The sequence below is a fragment of the Tyto alba genome, unplaced genomic scaffold (assembly GCF_018691265.1).
Source record: "Tyto alba isolate M040663 unplaced genomic scaffold, T.alba_DEE_v4.0 Super-Scaffold_2, whole genome shotgun sequence".
In the NCBI taxonomy this organism is placed as follows: Eukaryota; Metazoa; Chordata; class Aves; order Strigiformes; family Tytonidae; genus Tyto; species Tyto alba.
Genome location: NW_024881282.1, coordinates 2046247 through 2068406, shown reverse-complemented (window position 1 = coordinate 2068406; position 22160 = coordinate 2046247). Strand labels below are relative to the sequence as shown.

At 43.7% G+C, this 22160-nt stretch overlaps 1 protein-coding gene across 1 annotated transcript in view; it reads left to right on the top strand.

Annotated features, from left to right (window-relative positions):
* The window catches only part of PPME1 (protein phosphatase methylesterase 1), a 34197-nt gene extending 13553 nt beyond the window's left edge, over positions 1 to 20644 (top strand). Inside the window, exons 2-14 of the mRNA XM_032990803.2 lie at positions 226 to 319; positions 2817 to 2909; positions 5729 to 5786; positions 6323 to 6374; positions 8793 to 8947; positions 9475 to 9565; positions 10248 to 10313; positions 11105 to 11237; positions 11984 to 12113; positions 12803 to 12847; positions 13800 to 13864; positions 14896 to 14963; positions 16287 to 20644. Coding sequence (XP_032846694.1) covers positions 226 to 319; positions 2817 to 2909; positions 5729 to 5786; positions 6323 to 6374; positions 8793 to 8947; positions 9475 to 9565; positions 10248 to 10313; positions 11105 to 11237; positions 11984 to 12113; positions 12803 to 12847; positions 13800 to 13864; positions 14896 to 14963; positions 16287 to 16305 — 1069 coding nt within the window. The 3' untranslated portion in view covers positions 16306 to 20644. The remainder of the gene's footprint in view (positions 1 to 225; positions 320 to 2816; positions 2910 to 5728; positions 5787 to 6322; positions 6375 to 8792; positions 8948 to 9474; positions 9566 to 10247; positions 10314 to 11104; positions 11238 to 11983; positions 12114 to 12802; positions 12848 to 13799; positions 13865 to 14895; positions 14964 to 16286) is intronic.
* Positions 20645 to 22160: the final 1516 nt, after the last annotated feature.

Below are 22160 nucleotides of genomic sequence, written 5' to 3'. Positions count from 1 at the left end.
AAGAGCAGCAGTTAGTGAGGAGGAAAAAAGGGAGGATCTCCTTACTGACCATAAAATTGCTAATATTGTAGTTGAATGGGAATTTCACTAATGCATTGTTTGCTTCCATCCTAAACTTGTATAAAACTGATGTGTACTCTTCAATGTATGTAATGGCACCTGTATGCCAATTTAAATGGAAGATTTTTTAAATACCTCTTTCTTACTGAAATTTTTGTCTTGCAGCCCTGGAAGAAAGCGTGATTTTTCGCCAGTGCTTTGGAGCCAGTACTTTGAATCTATGGAGGATGTTGTGGTAGAAAATGAAACTGGCAAGGATATATCCTTTTTTCCAGATTGAATTTTTATTCTCAGTGACTGGGGTAGTCTCATGTCTCTTTTAGTTTATTGGGATTCTCTTCTGCTTTTTCATGTATTTCTTCTCATGTTCCATTTTCTCTTTTGTAGGGATTAGTATCAGTAACTAGAGATAGCTGACAGTGAAGATGTACCTAGCAAGGTCAGTTCCTGACACCACTTCTTTTGTAATCATTACTATTAAAAAGTGTTTCCAACAGTTCAATAACAATTTTTGCAGGGAAATACTCATCAGTTCCCAAAGTTTAAACCCTATCAGTATCAAAGCTGTTTATTGATTTTTTTATTAACAATGAGTAGTTGTCTAGCAAGCAGTGAGCTGTATGTTCAGGATCAGTATCAGCAGTACAACAGATAAACCTCAACAGTAAACACTGAGATGATAATAAACACTTGCAAATTTCTATTAACCTTTCTACAACTGATCCCAGGAAGTTCTGTTCCTGTACATGTACACGTACACATGTGTGCATGGTGTTATGCACCCCCCAAAAGTGTGGGTTAGAAGTGCACACGGTCTCTTCTGGGACTGCAGGATCCTCCTGCTTTTGCACATCTCCTCTGGGAGATGTGGATGCTGCCCATGCTGCTCCCACTAGTGCAGATGGCTCTGAGAAAGCACCACATGAGGTTACATGTACACCTGAGGTATGGGTTCCTACTTGTTGCACCCTAAATTGTCAGTTCACTAGCTGATGTGCAGACAAGGAAGCTTCTGGCCCAGACAGAGGCAGTGATGCCATCAGAGAGCCTTCTGCCAGTGTCAAACTGGGTTTTGACTGCAGCTGTTTCCTCTCCAAGATCTCTGCTCTCTTTGCAAATGTTCATATTTCTTTTATACTTCTTTTCAAGCTGTCTCCTTTTTGCCAGTCTTTCAGTTACTGTTTAATTCAGCTGATGGCAGTCATCCTCTTTGACGTGCTCAAACTGCTGTTGTATCCAGGCCATTTGCTAACTGGGAGCACCCCAACAAGTACAGTGCGTGAAGGTACTGGAACAAGGTTTCCCATCAGTCCTACCCCTGCCTACAGCTCTGACAAAAGCAGGTTAGAGAGGTACTTCCAGTTCTTTTGACCTAATTACAAAATGCAGACATTTTAATCTGTGTTTAAGTAACATGTCCTTGTAGTTTAACTAGTTGCATAGTTTTTAAGCATGCATATTCTAGCTTGGCCATGAGGAAAACCAAACTTTCAAGCTATTTCTCTCCAAATACCAATTTAGTAATTACTTCTCTAATGCCAGTAGCATGTGATGTTTTGAAATGAGAAAATTCTCTCTTCTGGTTTTTCTCGGCTTATCATTATTGTATGTTTGTTAACTGCATTTATCCAATTGATCCTATGAATTCTTCATGATGTGCACCTTGTCTGCCTTTGAAGTAAGTGCCGTGCACACCCCTGAGGCTTCATAAATAGTAAAATGAAAAGGATAATGGACCTATTTGGATAGGTGGTATACATAAGCATCCTAAATTTAAGCAAATCTTTTGTTTGGGATTTATTGTGCTACCTGTAACCTTTGACAGAAGCTTGAGCTCCCATATGAAAGTTTGTGGACAGATGTCTACTATGGAAGCAGCTGAATTAATGAATGGAGTTGGTGCCCCCTGTTCTGTTCCAACTACCTGTTACTGCTCCATCAGGTCTTGTGTGAACAAACGCCAGCTGATGAAACTGTGTTCAGCTGACACAGCTCACTGTAATTGAAGCAGCGCAGGGAGCACCTGCGTGAACTGTTTGCAACCAGCAGATTCAAAGGGCACTGCAGTATTCAGCAGAAAAACAGTGAACAGCCTCATCAGTAACTGCAGCTAGCATGGTTAGATTCAGAGGAATGCTTTTTCCAGCCCAAAACCAGAGGGAGAATGGCAGAAAAGTGAAGTGTCTTGTCTAGTCTGTTGGTCACAGTTTTGGACACTGAACACAGATCTCACAGCTCCTAGTTCTGTGCCTTTCTCTAAGTGACATTATTTTTAGTGATGGTTAAACTGATATTTCAGTGGCTGCATGTAGACTGTAAGGGGACTTTAACTATCATAATGAAAGGTCTTTGATGTCTAAGTTCCAGTGAGTAATTTTATTACCTTAAAAATCTTGTTTACTGGCTTATCTGACATTTTTCCTTGGAAATAAAGGAAAATACTCCAAAAGTGCATGCTGATCTGGGTTTGTTTTTTCCTCTTAGTTGTTCAATTCACTGTTGTGCACAGTGGGGAAGGGGCATGGGCAGGAGGTGCATGGGTTACAGGGAAGAGGAGACCTGGGCAGCAGGAAAACAATTCTTGAAGCTTGCTTGAAGTGGGTTAAGTTTTGTCCAGGTTATGCTTGCACATGCCTTTTGATCAGAGGGAGAAATGAGGCCTTGGGTACAAAATACTGTTGAGTTTTGCAGACTCTAAAGTCCACTCAGCAAAGTAACTTCAAATAACTCTATGAAATGTCCTTAACTGTTCATACACTTTTCGAATTTACAAAAGTGGACTGGAGGGACCTGTCTTACTGCTGTTACACGGTGGAGGCCATTCTGCTCTTTCCTGGGCTGTATTTACTGTAAGTAAGCTGCTGCTGTATAGAAGTATGTATGTATGAAAATATAGTCCTCTGAGCATGGAAGGCAACTAACAGTTGAGCTGTGTTAAACACAGGAAAATCAATTCAGAAAACTGTAATAATCTCTTGGTGCACACCTGACTCAAGTCTTCTAAATATTTCACTGTCAGTGTGTATATTAAATAGGCAAAGCACAGGCAAAGGTTTATCATCTGGGTTTTAATTATCAGCAGTAACTGAAACTCTACCTGCCAAATAGCTTGCACATTTTAATGAAGTGCCAAGACATTTCTTATTGTAGCATATCCATTTTTTTTTTTTCAGAAGGCTGCTTTTCCATGACTACTATGTCACTACCAGTGACAGTCCAGCAGCTTTATCTCATCATAACAATATTATGGTTGAGGTCGTGTTTGACTTGTTGAGAAAGCTCATTTGCTGCTTAGGCAACTCTGAAACACGAACTGAGGTGGTATCAATAGGAGTGAGCGTGGGGACTGACCAAACGAAAATTCCTCCCACCCATTCCGTTTAAAAAAATTAAAGGGAGTTAAGGAAGAAAACTTCTAAAGGATTTAAAGTAAAGTAAAATCACTTGCAGTGTGTGATTTTTTTTATTTGGGACCTTTTTAACCCAGGAACTCTTTGAGCTGTCTAGTGCCCTTAACAGAAGGATGCTATAGGGTAACTTTAACGGAAATGAGACTGGACAGATGAAGTCTCTATGCCTCTCCTGTGCCTTTGGCTGTGTTTGTTACCTTTTAGCAGTTTGGTGGGCAGTAGATCACAGCCTTTAAGCAGACATTCAAACGAGTAACAAGAATAAATGTTTTAGAAGAGTCACTACCAATTGCTCTTGAATTCCAAACACGACTACTGTTGAGTAATCCCGACAGTTAATCATAAACCATCATATAATATGATGAGACACATTAGAAAAATACTTTACCAACTGTGTTGTAATTTTGGTATTGAATAGTAGTTTTGCACCTAACAATTGCTGAGTCAGAGACAAGTGCAGATACGGGTCTTCTGAAACTGTTGAACTGTTAAGTTACTTGTAGGTCACTAGTTGCCATGATGGACAGATATTTTTTCCTCTGATAGTTTAGTGGTTTTGTTGTGGTATACAAGTACCTTAAACAGATGTAATGGAGGTCACTGCTTTTAATTGGAGGCAGAGGTATGAAGTCACATTTTCCTGAGTTAAGGAAAGGGCTTCTTATAAGATACTTCCATCCTCTAGAGCTTTTTATTTCCAATAGCAACAGCAATACCATTTTTACATTTAAAAATCTCCAGAGTTGAATTTAGTGGACTGATTGCATTCATAACACTGTACCTTACAGTTACTGGCTTTTTATGTTACTGTTAGCAGTTAACAAAGATCGTATACAAGATTCACATAGAGACTGCATCTGGAGAAAGAAACTGCCACATCAATTAGCTTATGTCTTTGTGTGGCTGCTGTGGAATTATTATTTCCCTTATGCATTTTGAAATTAAAATTTGTCTCAAGCAATCAAGTGTTAAATGTTTGGGATGAACCAGAACTTAAAAAAATAAAACCCAATCAACCCCTACCCACCAAAACTGAGAAGAAACCCAAATTGGGAAGTGTTGAGAATAACCATCTATAAATAAAATAACAGCCTGCAGGAGCGATGTGCTCCTTTCTTCTTTTGCTTATTGGCCTGGTTACTTCCTGGATGATGTGTTTGTACTTCTTTTGGCCAAAGTACTCCTATTTGGCTAAAACTCAGAGCACTGGAAAGCTTCCTATTATCTCACATCATGTTGATGATCCACTTTCCTTACGCCCTACTGACAATAGTTGGATTTTCAGCAGCAGGCTGCTCATCTGACTAGTTAAATTATTGCTTAGGTGCATAAGCACCTTGCAGATTGAGGTTTCAGGGTGTCTTTAGGGGCTCTAAAATATTAACTTGTCGATTCATTGGTTTTTGGGAGAGTAACTGCTACAGTCATTTAAGAATTGAATAGCTGAACAACCAGAACATGAGGACTGGGTAGCTTTCAGATCACTGCCCATTATGTAGGTGATTTTATTAAGAATCCCTCAACAAAATCCCCATCTACTGCAGGGCTGTTATTTAAATAATCAATGATTCTTTAACACAAAACTCTTTCTTTCAACAAAGAATGCCACTTAGTCACTGTGATGCCTGAAATAACTTAAGTAAATTGAGCTGTCAGGGACAAATAGAGCTGTAATAGTATTGCAGCCCTACCTTACTTTAAAAAGATTCCTTACTTGTTTTCCCTGACCCCTTTGGACTAATAAATTTTTGTATGTTTCAGCCTTACTGTAAAATTACGTTCTTTGAGAACAAATTGAATGTGTGCTACAAAGCAGCTGCTTCATCTTTGTGTCTGCTGTACAGCCAAGACTAATTCTGTAACGTGTGGGGCTTGTGGAAGGGGGGGGCATTACTTTGGTGTCTGTAATCCCACTGTTGCATTTCAGTTTCCAGAAGTGCTACAAAGCTTGAATTCATTATCCTAGAAAATACACGTAAAGTCTTATGCACAAGGAAATAAATGTCCTCAGAGACAGCGTTAACAATGGTAGAAAGGGTGGAGCTTTTCTTAATTAAGGATAGTTTATGTGGAATATTCCTGCTTGCTTTCTGTGACACCTCCTGCAATCCAGGTTCAGCCACTTTGTTGACAATAGAGGTTTTTTGTCACACCATCCAAGCCTTTGCTGTTGTTCCAGGGAGTGCTTAATGTTGCTAATCCTTTGTAGGTGAGGTGTGGCACTTTGCAAATTGTATTATCTTTGTCCCTTCTTGCAGTCTGCAATCATTAACAGGATTCAGTGTAGGATCGTGGCTTTAGATCTCCGAGGCCATGGTAAGTAAAACAAATTTAAAATCACATCAGCATGTTACACGCTTTTGTTTTTGGAAGAAGATGTAATGACTCCCTCCCAAGATGACTAAGAAAGCATCCTTAAGGCATCCCAGATTTTATTTGAGTGGCTTCTGGAGGTCCGCAGCCACAAGTCCTCAAGTGCCAGAAGCTGAGACTCCCTGCACCTTTGGGCAAGGCGGTGGTGGACCTGTTCCTTCCTACGTACTGGCACCAACCCCCTCCTTATTTTCATAAACTATAGGTGATCTTTACCATTAGAAAGAAGGTCTGTTCTTTAGTGTTAAGATACACTGCAAATGTGGAACAGTTATGGAGAGTGTTTCCTACCCATAAGCTATAATGTGATAAAGTACCAACTGTTCCTATTAATTCCAGGTTTCTTAATTATTCATGGTAACTGCAGTAGGCTTGCTCTTAATAGCTGTGCCAAAAAGCTTTGTACGGTTGCTGCTCTAATTCCTGAGCAGACTGAAAGTTTCTAGCTTACATGAACTTTACTTTTCTTGTTATTTCAGGAGAAACAAAAGTTAGGAATCCTGAAGATCTGTCTGCAGAGACTATGTCAAAGTAAGGAAGCTTATGCTCTCTCTTTAGTATTTCACTTTTCACAAACTTATTTTCTTTACTTGAGTGAACAATAAACTACTTGAAGACACGCAACCTTCATTCAAGGGAACTGGAAGATTAATTTCCATTTTGTCCTGCCATTTTGGGGCAGTTTGAAATTTGTTTGAAAGGAGGACTTAAGGATATTAGTAAATGGAAAACTGCCCATGAGCCAGCACCGTGCGCTCCCAGCCCAGAACCCACCCGTGCCCTGGGCTGCAGCCAGAGCAGGGGGGGCAGCAGGGCCAGGGAGGGGATTCTCCCCCTCTGCTCCGCTCTGGGGAGACCCCCCTGCAGTGCTGGGGCCAGCTCGGGGGCCCCCAACAGCAGAAGGACACGGAGCTGCTCAAGCGGGGCCAGAGGAGGCCACGAAGATGCTGGGGGGGCTGGAGCAGCTCCCCTGGGAGGCCGGGCTGAGAGAGTTGGGGGGGTTCAGCCTGGAGAAGTGAAGGCTCCAGGGAGACCTTCGAGCGGCCTCCCAGGGCTTAAAGGGGGGACAGGAAAGGTGGGGAGGGACTCTGGATCAGGGGGTGGGGGTAGGACGAGGGGTGACGATTTTAAACTGACAGAGTGCAGATTTAGATTTAAGGCAGAAATTGTTCCCTGTGCGGGGGGTGAGGCGCTGGCCCAGGGTGCCCAGAGCAGCTGTGGCTGCCCCCTCCCTGGAAGGGTTCAAGGGCAGGTTGGACGGGGCTGGGAGCCCCCTGGGCTGGGGGAATGTGTCCCTGCCCGGGGCAGGGGGTGGGGCTGGGCGGGCTTTAAGATCCCTTCCAACCCAAACCATTGATTCTATAACTCTTCCAGCTGAGTCAGATTCCAAACTGGAATTGTTCTCTAGGTGTCCTCAGTTTTTAAATTCACTGTAAAGATCAGTGGCTTCATTGCAGTGAACACTTTAAGCCTGCAACACACTGTAACGCTTGCTAGAGATTTCCTAATAGAAGGGGAATGCTTTCCTCAGATGTAATCGAATGGGGTATTTTATCTTGAAATCACCAGTTTGGTTCTTACTCAAGTGAGGGCTCCGAGTGTGCCCACCTTGGACTGGTGGCATCCCCAAAGTGTGGGTCACAGACTGAGACTTTCAAGCATAGAGGGAGTTGCTTTTTCAAGTTCCCACAACCTGCTTTGGGATGCAAATCCCCCTCTTGACAAAGCTGTAAGAAAAGCAAATAACCCACTGCTAAGCGCATTATGTTACGTCCACATTTAGTACAAAGAGGCTCTTTGCTATGACTACAATTAAATCACGAAGGATTTTGTAACCTTCATGTGAATAAATCACTTGGTTTGTTGTGGGGAGGCCATGTGTGAAATGTATTCTGACTTGCATTGTATACCTTATTGCTACTGCTTACGGCTTGTCAGATCCTGATGTGTTTTTGTCCTGAGGAGATGCTGTATGAAATTATTAGGATTTTTTAGATCTGGAGCAGCGCTACCGTGGGAGAAAAACAAGTTCCTTTTGTTTTTAAACCTTTCTCTCTTCTTAGCAATGAGCTTGGAAGTTATTCCTGAACAGCCTTTAAAGGGGAGCCTTAAATTATAGCTGGTTTTCATTTTTTTTAATCAAATCCTCAAGCAGTTTTCTCTGATAGAGCAAACAAGTTGGTCAACCTTTTTTTTTTTTTTTAACTTGTTTCCCATTTTCTAGTTGCAATATTGCTCAGGTCTTCAGTTCCTCTGAATGCTTTTAGTCAGGAAAGCCAATATGGGTGTCAAACTAAAGTGCTCTTCCACTGATTTCAGTCATGAGCTCTGCTGTTCTGGGTTTTGTGAATCACACCAGCTAGCTTTCACATGCTGTAGTGACAGCTTCAATTTAAAGTAGGTGGTTTATGGAAAGGATGGGGAAATTGCCCTTTGCCTTGTAGTATTTGGGATCATAAAGAGTCTGAATCTTTTTGCTTGTGCTCAGTGTTGTTTATCTTTTCCTTGGTCAGTTGGGTTCAGTTATTCTCTCTCTTCAATTGCAAAGAGTTTCTCCTTTCAGAACAGTGAATTTCTTAGTCTGTGCTTCCATGCAAGAGGATTTGACAGCTTTTTCTCACCTTTTATTTAAAATTCCCACCAGCTGATGTCAATGTAAAATGTTTTCTTCAGGGATTTCTTTTAAATGAGCACTTTCCGTTAATAATGGAAATGACATGCTTGTTCAGGAAAGTATTGGCTCGAATGATTTCCTGTATTGGTACCTAGATAAAACAGTAGGAAGAGCATAAACCTGTCGCAATTACGTGTGGGCTAAACGAGCACACATACAGGATTTGGAGCCGGACATCTGTCTTGGATCTGTACTTTGTCCTCCCATTATACAAATCTGCTTCAGAAATGTATCAAGGTAGTGATGACAACCATGTTTTTATCTCGATTTGGCAGAGACGTTGGAAACGTGGTTGAAGCTCTGTATGGGGACCTTCCTCCCCCTATCATGCTGATTGGGCACAGCATGGGGGGTGCCATCGCCGTGCACACGGCCGTTGCCAATTTGGTGCCAAGTTTATTGGGTCTGTGCATGATCGATGTTGTGGAAGGTAAGTGCGTGTACCCTTGGATGGGGTTCTGTACCTTTGGATGGGGTTCTATCTTCCACACCAATCTTTTTCTTTTATCCCTAAATCCCTGAATACAGAAAATCTTGCCCAGTTTTTAAACCAATGCCAATTCCGTCCTCCTAACAGATTCTACCTACACAAAAGTCTTTCTAGTGTGACCCCTCCTTTTGCTTTTCCCAGGTGGGTTCCCTGTCACTATTTTCCTGATAATTTCTTTGCAATAATTCCTCATTAGCAGGGAGGAAAGTGGCTTTTTATATAATGCATGAGTGGCTACTGCTTTCTCTCACCATCTGAATGTCCTACCTGTACAAATACCAATTCTCTAATGTTGGGAGCAGGTGTGACTGTGGGCTTGGAAGTACTAAGCTGTACTTTCCTTAACAGCATTAAATCCCCAGTGAGCTCCAGCTCTCTCTGAGGGTGTTTCCTGGTAGCCAGCTCTATATAGAGGGATGTGGTAATTATTTCATCAGATGCCATAAAGTTAAAATACTTATTTTTAGGTACAGCCATGGATGCATTGAACAGCATGCAGAACTTCTTAAGGAGTCGTCCCAAAACATTCAAGTCACTTGAAAATGCCATTGAGTGGAGGTAATGCATGGGCTTAGGTAGTCTCCAAAATCACTTGTCTTTGTAGCTTGACTTCTGAAGGAAACAAATTTGTCTGTTTTCTCCTTTTGCGCTCACTTTCTCCAACTGTTGTCGCCAATTTTTGGCTGATTTGTCAGGGAGAGAGGTCTCAGATAATTAATTGCCTGGGAGAGTTAGGATCCTCTGAGACCTTCGACTAATAGAAAGCTTCATGGTATGAATTGCAGCTTCCTTGTAAGTGTCCCAACTATTACAGAAGAAGCTTGAGACATCCCTCCCATGTGTAAGAAAAAAGGACTGTATTTCCGATTCAGCGGGAATTATTTGTACGTTTGGCAGCTGAGTTTGAAAGGGAGAGGCTTTGTGGTTAAGTTTATGGATTGGACTACAGAAAGCCCAGTTCTGTTGCCAAATACCCATGTAGTTTCTGACCTCTCCCTGTCCCCCTGTCACCAGCACTTCTCCCACATGTCTTTTAAATTCACAGTTTCAGTGACAACAGGGGGTTCAAGTAAGTCGTCACATAGTGTGAGCCACTGAACACCTTCTGAGAACAGGAGGTTTGGGGAAATTGTGGGCTATAAAGGGGGTTTTGCTCCTTTTTCTGGGCCTGATAGTTTCTGAATCTGTTTAATAAATATTTCTGCTCTTCTGATCTTTTTTTTTTTTTTTTTTCCTCTAGTGTAAAAAGTGGACAAATAAGAAACCTTGAATCTGCCAGAGTTTCTATGGTCGGTCAAGTCAAACAGTAGGTGTTTTTTGGCTTTGTTTTTTTAAAATGTCTTAAAATCATCTTGTCTGTTTTACAGTACTGTAACTACAGAGCAGAAATACACTTGAAAGTGAAAATTTCTTCTAAAAAATACAAATTTCTTATGATTTGGTCACAGTTGATACCGGCAGCAGCACTGAATCATAGTCATGACACTTGGAGAAAACTTGGCCATAATTTCCCCAGAGCAAAATACTCCAAGAGCCATGTTTTTAAAAGTTTAACTACTGCTGGTTGTGTATTCCTGGGTTTGTCTGCCTTTCTGCACACATGAAGAAATAAGTGTTAGTCTGATTCAAAAATTTTACCTAAGTTGGGTTGGCCTTCTGGGGATGTTATCTTTCGCTTCCTTTTAGAAATTGTTTAATTATCTGTTGTATTTCAGGAGTGATCCGAGGTGGGTTTGGGGGGAATCAGAGTGACCTGCTTGTGCCACTCTAATCCCTGACATACCTGGAGCCCTTACAAATGTCTCATGCTCCGCTAAGAAAAGCTGTTGTTGATTTTTTGACCACTTCTGACTCCTCTAAGTTGCTGTCTCCATTTATATTAGCACTGGGATATATGTGCTGCACAAGCACTTGGTCCCACGGCTAATCATGACTGCATCTTTCATCCACAGCTACTTTTAAACTTGAGGGGATTTTTTTCAGCCAGTATCTGAGAAATCGCTGAAAACTTTAGGTTAAAACCTTTTGGGTTTTTTTGTTTGTTTTTTTTTTTTTTTTATTTTGGCAGGGAATCAGTTTCTGGTTTTATTTTCACAGGTGCGAAGGGGCTGCCAGTCCTGAATGTCCTAAGGCCATAGTGGAGGGTATTATTGAAGAGGAGGAGGAGGAAGAAGAGGATGAGGAAGGGGGAGGTTCTGTCAATAAAAGGAAGAAGGAAGATGACACAGAGGTAGGGAATTTCTTGCTACGTTTTCAGCTTGTGTTTGCATGATGCTCCTATATAAAAGTAGATGCCGGTAGTTATCCAGATCATTCTAATATAAAATGGAGCAGCTCCAGGGTCTGAAAACTTTATATTGTGACTGTTCTTTTTCTTCTTTGTCTCGTGCCACTAATTCAATCTTGAGCTGTTACCTGAAAGCATGTGTTTGATTTTCTTTCCTGAGGTACTCACAGATATAATACGTGTAGCCTGAAATGGGGCGTCTGGCCCGAATGAGGAATGCTGTTTTCTGAGTCTTTGTGGCATTTTTGTTCGTTTCCAATGTGCAGTAGCATTCAGGAGGCCATACAGGCAATTGCAATTTAGGAATGTAAATTCCTCAAGGAAAATCATTGTAGCCAGTTTAGCCCCTTGTAATTCTGTGTCACCTAAGTGAGAGCCAAGTCTGAAGGTTCAGACTATTTGTTGAGCTGTTTGTTCCAGTAAAAAATAGCAAATTGAGTGCCCTGAATACTGCAGCCTTCTCTTGATCTATGGCTGTAGCTCCTCCTCTCATTCTTGTTCCCTACTCATGTACTTTGGCTGTGATTTGGAGAGAAATTTAGGATCGAGGAGGGTCATCCCCTGGAAGTGTGTAATCCACCAGAGGGAGCCAGTATTTTTTATATATACTTCCAGGTGGCACTCGTGAATTCATTTTATTTCATCTGTTTTACTGATCACTAATGCAGAGCTCTCTCTCCTCCCCGCAGACAAAGAAGGAGCACTTATACACGTGGCGAATTGAACTGGCAAAAACAGAAAAGTACTGGGATGGCTGGTTCAGGGGTTTATCTAACCTCTTCCTAAGCTGTCCAACTCCAAAGCTTTTGCTTTTAGCTGGTACGTGTCTCTTCCAGTCCTGATGAGGTTCACTGGCTGTTCAGTGATATCCCACTTGTATTTTAGAGAATAGGTTCAGTGTTTGGCTGATGTCTTTCTCTGAAAATAGCAGACCTGTTTCTTCCACTTCAGCTTTCCTATGTATCTTGAAATATTATAAACCACTCCATTTGATCTATGTAGATCTGGAATTATTCAGAACCCTTAGTGTCAAAATATCACATAATGACATGTGGTGTATTGCTGCTGTTGGATCAGTATTGGACTTATATGATGTGGAAGATGAGCAAACAGGACAGATCCAAGCTGCTCTTCAGCCTCCACTACTGTGGTATTTTCCTACAGATATGGGCTGGATTTGAACTTTTCAACTGAAAGTCAAATTATTGATGTTCGAGAGCCAGCTGTAGGCTCTCTTTTTACCCTGATAGGAAATTAAGTGCGTAACCAAGATAAATACCCTTTTAAGTTGTAGGGAAGGATGTGTTCTTGTATTTTTGACTAGGATTCTTTCCTGTCACTTTACTCTCTTGAGGTGCATCAGTGAAAAGTCCTTGTGAGTGTCAGAGATGATGTTTCTTTTGCGTTTTTCAAGCCAAATGTCTCTTTCAAAATGTCGAGTAAAGCCTTGCTTACACAGTCATGTTCTCTTTGGCTTTTCTCCAATACATCTGTGTATTTGATTGTAGGTGTTGACAGGCTGGATAAAGATCTAACAATTGGACAGATGCAAGGTAAATATTTAATATTGTTACTCTATCCTTACTATAATGCTCTTTTTGGATGATAGCTTGTTGCTATGGGTACACAAACGAGATAGCTGGAGTGGCTTCTTACCAGGTGCAGTCTATATTGAAACAAATGTGCATTAGACAACTGTCTGTGGTTGTAAGAAAGGCGGAGAAGTTGAGAAGCAAAAGGTTGAATTAGAAGTTGTGAAGTGCTGTTGCTGTGGGTTTTGTTCAGTCTGGTGTTCAATGTTTCTCACCAGTGGAGCTGCCACGCTTCTAGATCAGAATGTTTGCCTGTGAGGGCTTCTTTCTAATCTGTTTTTTCCCTTTCTAACTACATTCCTGATGTTCCTAGCTAGAACACTTGGGACCATCCAAAACTGTCTGGTCTACTGGTGTTTCTGGCAGACATCAGACCAAGATTCAGCATTTTCAGTAAAGTTCTGGGGTTTGGTTTTCTTAATTTTTTACCCATCCCAGCTTCACTGATTTCCAGAGCAACCAATACTGGAAAGTAGTATTGGGTGGCAGGATAAACGTTATGTTACGGTAGATCTGGTAAGTTTCAGCTCTGAAAGGTGGTCTCACCTGTGTCGAGAAGCTCTTAAGAAGTTTAGCTTTGTTTTAACTCCTGGGAACTTGCTCTGATTACACCTGGGGAAGATGAATTATGCAGCTGGTTCTTGCCTTCTTTGGAAACTGTCTGCTGTGTGTATTGTGCAGTTTGCCCTGGACTCCTGTGCCTTCCCTGGTCCCTCTTTGCCAGATGCATATAGTGTGATTTAGTGAGGTTTGTTCATAAAGCATGTGAGATCCTTTGTGGAAGAGTTCATAAATTTTAGGGTGTAGCATCTGATGTTACCTGTGTACACAAGAACTGCTTGCCTACACCGTTGCTGTTAGAAATCAAAACCCCTTAAAAAGCAGCTCCAGTGATGACTCTCTTGATCCACAGGGAAGTTTCAGATGCAGGTCCTCCCACAGTGTGGCCACGCAGTCCATGAAGATGCTCCAGACAAGGTGAGCCCCACTGTGGGGTTGAGGCTGGATAAATCAAGGTCTTCACAGTTTTAATGCAAAAGGGGTGGTCCATTGCTTACTATGAAGCAGAGATTATACTTCAGGAGCATTTTTTGGCATGACATCTTAACTGGCTATTCTCAAATCAGCTTGGATTTTTAAGCTGGCTGGAAAGCCTGGACTAAGATGTAACATGACGCAGGGCTTGGCTGGGTTACAGGTTTAGCCTCCACACTCTTACTATGTGGAGTATGGATTTATCCTCCCTGCCTTTCCTCGTGAAGTTCTCCACTCTCCCTTGTACTGAGCTGCAGCTTTTGGGGGGTTGATCTCTGTTTTTCCGAGGTGGGTGGCTCACATCTTCCAAATACAAAACAAATGTTACTGAAACAGTTTACAGACTGACAGAGCAGTGCTGCTTCTGAGTACTGCTGGAGTTAGTGTCCAGATGGAAGCAGGAATGTGGTGCAGTCAGCGGAGTCTGTGGTCGGAAACACGTCTGGTTTTAAAGCTTGTTCTACACTGACCACTGTGAGTGTAAAACTCAGCCTTTCTGTGCTTCACTTTACCAATCTGCAATAGGGATTTTTATCTAAATATACGGAGTTCTTACATTGCTATTTTTTTTTAATATACATTCTAAACAGTGTTATTACTGTCAGGTTACTGTCTTGATTAAGTCTTTATAGGAATAATTTGCATCGTGATTTCACCAGACCTTTTTTCCATGCTAAACTTAGGCATTTGTTGTAAGAATTACTGAAGGAGGTGGAGAAAAAGTTCAGTCAGTTCTTGATTGTGAGATCAGTGTCAGAGTAAAGGTGGAAGCATGTCATTCCTTTTTTTTTATATATATATATAAAAGCATGTTATACAGAGCTTTTAGTTTTAAAGGAGCAAGCTTGATTCAGCAGGAGGGTCCTGAGGTCATGAGCTGTTGTTGGAAATGCTGCAGGCTTTGAAAACTGACTGGATTTCATGTTGTCTTCATGTCCCTTTACATTCTGACAGATTTCTTTCCCTTCCCTCAGGTTGCTGAGGCTGTTGCGACGTTCCTGATCCGTCACAGGTTTACAGAGCCCATCGGTGGATTCCAGTGGTAAGGCTCTGCGGGTGCTGGAGCTGTGCAGTGCTCAAGCAGAGCTCTTGCTCTTACTGCCTGCACGCTTGGCTCTCAGTGTGGGAGGTTGGAGTTTTACCATAATGCCAAAAACCACATGTAGACAAACAGCTTTGAATCACAGCCAGTTAAATATTTGATGTTTACGTGTTCTGTCTAAACTTCTCACGTATTAACTTGTGTTAATGAAACCTCCTTCCTTGGAGGGGAGGAGCAAAGCAGATTGTCCCTAGCTGATTCCTTTCTTTGTAGCCTGCCAGAAGGCAGAATTACAAGCTTTATGGTATTTAGTTTAAATAGCATTTTATTTAAGTAATCGAGGCCCCGTGTTTTGGAAACAATTCGCACCACACTTCTTTGGCCAAGAAACACTGGTGAGATTAGACAGGTAAAGCCATGTGCTTCACGTTGCAGACTTTCTGTACTTATCTCATGTGTTTTCATATCACGATGAACTGTAGAAGCCAGGCCTCTGCAATCAGCCACACAGGGGTGAGAGTAGATTGTGACTGCCAAGGTTGATTGGAAAAACTCCCAAAGTCTTAGTTATAAAACTAATAACTAAACCAATGCTTAATAGAAGGTGCTAACCTGGTTTAGGATCATCTTTCAGGTGAATTGGTAAAATACGCAGGTTTCTTCAGCAGTCCTGAAAGTTGTTCTTGCTTTTAGCTAAGAATTCTTCAACAAAAACTGTAAGCCCCAAGATGTGTAATGCTGTAGGACTGGCAATGCTAAAGAGGCACTGCTGGATGATCTCTTTCTTTTTTTTCCTCTATCCCGTGCCCTTGGGGATGAAACAGGAGAAGTGTAGGACTGTGGACTGCATATTTTAAATCCAGTGAAAGGATATAGTGTGGGTGGATGTGTAAATGATGAGGGAGGGAGAAGACCTAAGGACTGTACTGCATTGTAATGTTGAATCCCCACCAGGTATCTGGCAACCTGTGTTATCCGTGAGCCTTTGAAGGCAGTAGCCTGTTGCTCCTGCTATTGTGGTTGCAGCAGAAGCAGCTTTAAAATGAGAGGGTTGAGGAAAGTGAGGTGGCTTGCTGGCCTTATTTTGTCCTTAAGCCACAGACAGCAACATATTAAACTTTTGTGCTTCTTACTGTTACGTAGCTTACAAGTTTCTGTTGAATGCATCAATGCTGATTTTAACCTGTGTGATAGACTCCTTTTGGCCTTGTTTTACCTTGGGTAATCAACTAAATTTGTAGGGTGTTGCAGGATCAAATATCTGCAGAGAACACCTTGATTTTTAATGTGTGACCTTTCTTCCACTCTCCTTTTTCCTCCTAGTGTGTTTCCTGCTTGTTAATAGCCTGGTGTTCTCCAGCACTGAGTCCTGTTGTAAATAAACTGCACCAGAGGCCACTGTGATGTATCCATATCCTTTCATCTCTCCAGTTCAGCAGCAGTGAGAAGTTGGTGTGAGATTCATCCCCTAGAACTAGTTCTCCAGAATGTGTAAATGCTTAGGGACTTCCTTGCTGGGAAGCAGCTTGTACTGAAGACCATGAAAAGCTCTTCAGGCCCTCGAAAGTGGGCTCCTCTCTGCTGCCACAAGGAAAAACCTCCTGAAATCCCAAGTAGTCGATCATACCGATCTCCATCAATTCTCAGGCTTTCTTGGACCCAACTGCAAAGGGGCCGTTGGCAGTCCAGGTCCACCGAGGGCATTGCAGCGTAGCCAAAGGCTTCAGGATTTCTCCGTGGAATCATCTAATCGTCTTTGAAGTGCCCCTTAGGTTTGTTTTTTATATACACGTTGCCCCTAAAGCAGATGAGGAATTGGCTTCGCTGAGAGCTCAGGTTTCATCTCACCAGTGCCAGCCTGATGGGGTAAGCTGTGGGAAGAGCCTAGATGCTCCTTTCCTCTGCTAAGTTGGATGGGACTGTAAAACAAAAAGGCGAGGGGGGACCGTGAGCTCCATTTCAGAGTCTTGCAGCTTTCTTAATACTTGTTTCAAGTTCTCACTGAGAAAAGTAGCCTGGATAACTGTCTACTGCAGACACATAACAGGCAGGGGACTCTGGGCCTGGGTTTATGGGGAAGACCCAAGAGCAGCAGTAACGCCGTGGTCTGCAGGCATTTGCCTGTTTGGCCGCTCTCTGTGCCTGGAATGTGTTTATACTTCCCTTCTTGTAGCTGCTACACACAACTGAGCAGAGATCAGCGCCTTTTGGATGAAAAAATGCAAAATGTACAGTAGATAAAACCCTGGAAGAGCTTGGAGTCAGTCCTGCTGATGTTGATGCAGAGGTGTAGGCAGCTCCTGCTGCGTTATGCTCCCCCCAGTATTGGAGGAAAGACTGTGTTTTCATTGCCACTTCCTAGATCGGTTTGCTGCCTGCCTTCCATATTTCCATGTAAATGCAGTAGTTACACAGAGAGCTTTTCTTCAGGGTTAAATTATTCACAGACAGTTCATCATATTGCTTTCACCTAAGAATCACTCTTGAGCATAAGAGCAGACATGTTTTGGAGTAGTTTTCCTCAATGTTTTGCTGGTGGATGTCTGAAATTTTTATTTTTTTTTTTGCCTTGTGTCCATGACCCCTTGATGCTGTACGATGAAAGCAGTATTTTAACGGTGTTTTGCTGAGGCAGAGTTCTGTTGTTGGCCTGATTTGGGAGCTGCAACGTGCATCTAGGCGTGTATCCCGTGACAAGAGCCATCATGAATTCTTGGCGCTTGAGAGGTGCAGGTGGGGCAGAGGGAGATGGTGTGAAGAGCTGGCAAAGCCTGCTTTGACACTGGCGTTTACCCTCATGGAGAGCCACTCATCTCTGATTCATTCCCATGTGAGCCGTGGACGCAGCAGTCGTGGCCTTGCTCTGTGTCCCTTCCCTGACACATCAGGGTGGGAAATGCCTCAATTAGAGACAAGAAAGTCTCATTCCAGAGAGCTCCCCCCTCTCCTGGCACTTTGGCCATCAGCACCCAGGTGTTAAAAGAGCAACTGCTGGCTCCTGGCGCTTCCCTCCATAAGTCACCGTGTTAATTATTGTGTTAGTTTACTGTGATCTTGATGTACTCTCCACCCCTGTTTTAGTTGCTGATGGATTAAATGGATCTTCAGTAGTTGAGATGCAACATAGCACTTTCCCCAGCTGTATCCTGCAGATTGGCAAAATTCTCGGTCCTTTCCAGATGAATCCTGTATTCAGATTGTTAGAGATTAAACAATACAGTGCGTATGGCCAGAGTCTCACTTCACGGGATAGTTGAGCATGTGCCTGTTGTCATACTCATGAATGATCTTGGTAAAGTCACATTCCTCCACGCTGAAGTAACTCGGAGGATCTGGCTTTGAGTGTTTCGTTGCAGTAACTCCTCACGTTTGCCTCTCATGTTATCCCTTTCATTTGCTTTTACAGTTTGTGAGATCTTAAAAAAAAACCTACAAAAAACAAAACCCTCTATGGAAAGCAAAAGAAAATTGGTTTTGTATTCTGTAGAAGCACCATTGGAAAATGAATGACTGTTTCTGAAACCTGTGGGCTCCCCAGAATTATATTTTGTTGTTAACATTTGAGAAGTGAGTGAAAAAATAAATATTTCAACAGCCTATTTAATGTGGCGTTTGCTCCGTGCCGAGCTCTCAGTCCTGACCTGCACAGAATAGGTGGCTGTTCAGGGACTCGGGTAGTGCTGGCTTCAGAAAAAAGGTGACTACAGGGACTGCAGCAATAGCAGGTGGGTGGTTGGAGGGGGAATTCCTTTCGGCTGTGTCGAGCCACATACATTTTTGAGACTGTAATTTTGTCTGAAAAATGTTGATGCTCCTGTTGCAGTTTCTTCTCCCTTTCCAGGGAGCTAGAGGCAGAGGTAGATGGTGTTTAGGTAAAGGATAGCGCAGACCATGGTGAAAGTAGCTGCAGAGAGAAGAAATGTTCCCTTTGACTCATGAGTAATGGAGACATCTAGAAAATCCCCCCATAACTACCAGCTTTTCACTGCATTTTTCCACAGCCTGCAGCATTGTACTGTGTCTGTGTAAAAGCAGATAAACAGGAGGGGGCTGTTTGAATTGAAAAGCTGCTGGTTTTCAGCTGGCGGTTCTGATTATTTAGAAATCGTGCTTTTGTTCCAGTTGTTGGACTGAGGATCAGTGGAAACTTTCACAATGGAAAATCCCAAGGCTCGTCAGGAGCAGGAGATGCAGTTTGGGAGGCTGCTTTGTTGCAGGGTTCACTTAAATTTTTCAAATCAGACTCGGGGCAGGTTTTGCCAGCTCCTGGATTATATGCACCGGACAAAACCCTCGGTGATTTGTAGATTCCAGGAGCATTGAGATTGTTGGAAAAAGACGTTTCCTGTATTGCAGAAGTGTGTAGCTTTGCTTTGAACACACATCCTGCGAATGCAGAGCTTGGCTGCGTGTCTTTGCACGTGCTTGAGCCAAGACGGTTCCTCCATGCTCATGGTTTGAAAACGCCGTTAGTGACGGGGGCAGTTGATACACATGGACACTCAGATGTTGAAATGGTTGCTGAGTCGCACTGCTGTACAGAGCTTGCTTTTCTTTTGAGCTTTGTCTTTTTTTTTTTTTTTTTTGGTCTTCATTCTGCCCTGGTCCAGATGTGAAATGAGTGGGAGATGATACCAAAGCCAGTTAAAAACACCTATTCTTTTTGCAACCTTAGGTCACCTTCTGTGCAACCAAAACACTCGTTGAAAAAAAATCATCACTACAGTAAAGCATGGAGCGACTTCTAAACGGAGCTCATGGTCGGGGAGCTCTCAGAGGTGGTGTTGCTGTGATAGATCCCGTTGATAACACCAGTAGCCCAGTAAATACCGTGCTGGGGCAGTTCAGAGTGAGCCTCCTTGCTTTTCCTCTCTGTAACACGGAGCTGAGCAGTTGCAATAGGGCAAAGCCACTTGTTGGCTTCTTGTTCAGCGAGACAATGCCAGGACTCCAAAAACTTCTCCCAGTGTGTTGCCACGTTCAACAGGGTCTTCAGCGAATGGAGGGGCACCCGGCAGGTACTGGAGCAGGAGGGAGCAAACAGCTTTGTGCTGATGTTCTCCACCTCCTCGACTTTAACGCTGGTGTTTCTCCTCCCCTCTGCTATTGCCTTTTATCTTGGGTGTTGAAGGGCCCGGGAGGAGCGATATTCAGAGGTACCTGACAATCAGCCATTCACTGGTTTGAACTGGTGCTCAACACTCCTGAAAATCTAGACCTTAGATCTTCAGGTAAGGTCCAAAAAATGGTTTATGGGTTGCCGTTTCCAAGAAAACTTGGCCCTGGTGCATTTTAACACCCGGCTCTGAGCCTGGCGCTGCGCTCTCAACCTGAAACCGCTGTTTGTGTTGCCCAAACCTGCCTCCCTGGGCTGCATCGTCTGCCCTGATCCATCCGGTAACGCTGCGCCCTCGGCACCTTGTCCGTAAGGCATCCCAAACCCACGGGATAGTGCTTGGGTAGCTGCTCGGAGCTTTGCTGTTGGATGTTTGGCTGGTTTAAGCCGATTTTTCCCAGTCTGGCAGGGTGACCTCTTACCATGTGCTGCTGTTTCCAAAAGGAAAACCTGTGTGTGTATGCCAGTTCTCCGGAGACTGCGCTCTCTGTCCTGTGTCAGCCTCATCCCGTTTGTGTCTTGTTCAGTGTCCGTTTCTCACCTACAAATAAAGCATTTGTGAAAAGCTTGGTGTAGGAACTCCTTCTTTCCCTTCAGCTGCGGTACTCAGGCTCCTCGGAGCAGCCTGGGAAGGAAGGGTGTCGATCCGGCTGTTCCTAGGCCATCCCTAAGCCTTGGCTTTTTCTGTGACTCACAGAAAATCCAAAATATTCCCCCACCCCTTCTCCGCGCTCCAGTGGGGGGAGGAGGAGGGGGAGGGATGCTTTAGCCACAGCTTTTGCTTTTTTTTCCCCCCTCGCCTCCATGACCGCCGGCTCCAACGTGTACAGAAACATCTGAAAGTAATAAACCATGGCGCTCTGGCTGTTGAGTAACCTGTGCTGTGTCGAACCGTCTGTTTTATAATACCCTGAATGCTGGGGTGGTGGTTTGTAGCTGAAGAGCAGGAATTTGGGGAAATTCACTCTGAAATTTTGCGGGCTTTTACATTCAAGCAGGTTTAAGAAAGCCCAGAAGGGCTCCTGTAGCCTCCTCCTGCTGCTCCAGCTCCTGCTCACGGCTCATCCCCTGTGTGCCTACAGAAGGGTTAATCTGGGGCTGGATAAATGCAGCCATGGAGTGATAAATGCAAATTTTTGAACCCAAAACAAATAGGAGAGCAAAGGGAGAGATTTGCCTGGTGTTTCTATCCCCCCTCCCCACTTTTTGTCCTTTTCTTTCCATCTAGCAAAGAGGCTGAGAGGCGAGGGGGTGGCCTGGACCCCCCCACTCTGGGGAGCTGCATCTCCCCAGGCTGTGGCACTCCCTCCCTCCCCATCCAGGAAGATTTTCATCTCTAAAAGTTGCAATGATGAGGTGGGATGGATGCAGAATGGGGGGGGGGGTGTGACAGGGGGGAGTTTGATGGTCTCCTCCAGCATTAGTCCCCATCCCCAGTGCCCCAGGGAAGAGCCGTGCGTGCTCCCTGCCCGATCTCCGGGCGCTGCCGGTGAGCCCTGCTGCCTCTTTGCGCCTTCCAGTCACGTCGGGGCTGCGGTCGGGCCGGAGAAAGGGAGTTTGTCTGCGAGGTCCCGGGGGAGCGATACCGGTAAGCGTGGGCAGGCCGGGGGCCAGGGTGGCTGGAAGGCAGCAGCTGCCTTCTCCCTCCTCAAGGTCCCTCTTCCAGAAAAAAAAAAAAAAAAAACAAACAACTCGCAACCACCCTTCTGGGGGGCAGGGGAAGGGGCCCTGTGCTGTTGTTGCAACAAGAACAAAGTAGGGGGCTGCACAGTCAGGCCCAAGATGCAGCCAGGTGCTGCAACAGGTTTATTTGAGGAAGGACAGTGTACCAGCTTTGCTCTAGTCCTCTATGACCTTTGTGTTCACTCTGAAGCCTACTGATGGCCGTAGAAATGCTATGTCACTAACTGCTAGTCCTTTTAGCAGAGGGACTTTGCATCTAAGGCTGGAGGAGGGAGCTTTTAGGGTCCTTTGAGGATGAGTTTAGGGCCTGGGCTGCAATCAGAAGTGGGGGGACACAGACCCACAGACCCACATCATCCCATGGGGTACCACACCGAGGTATTTCCCCCAGACTCCAG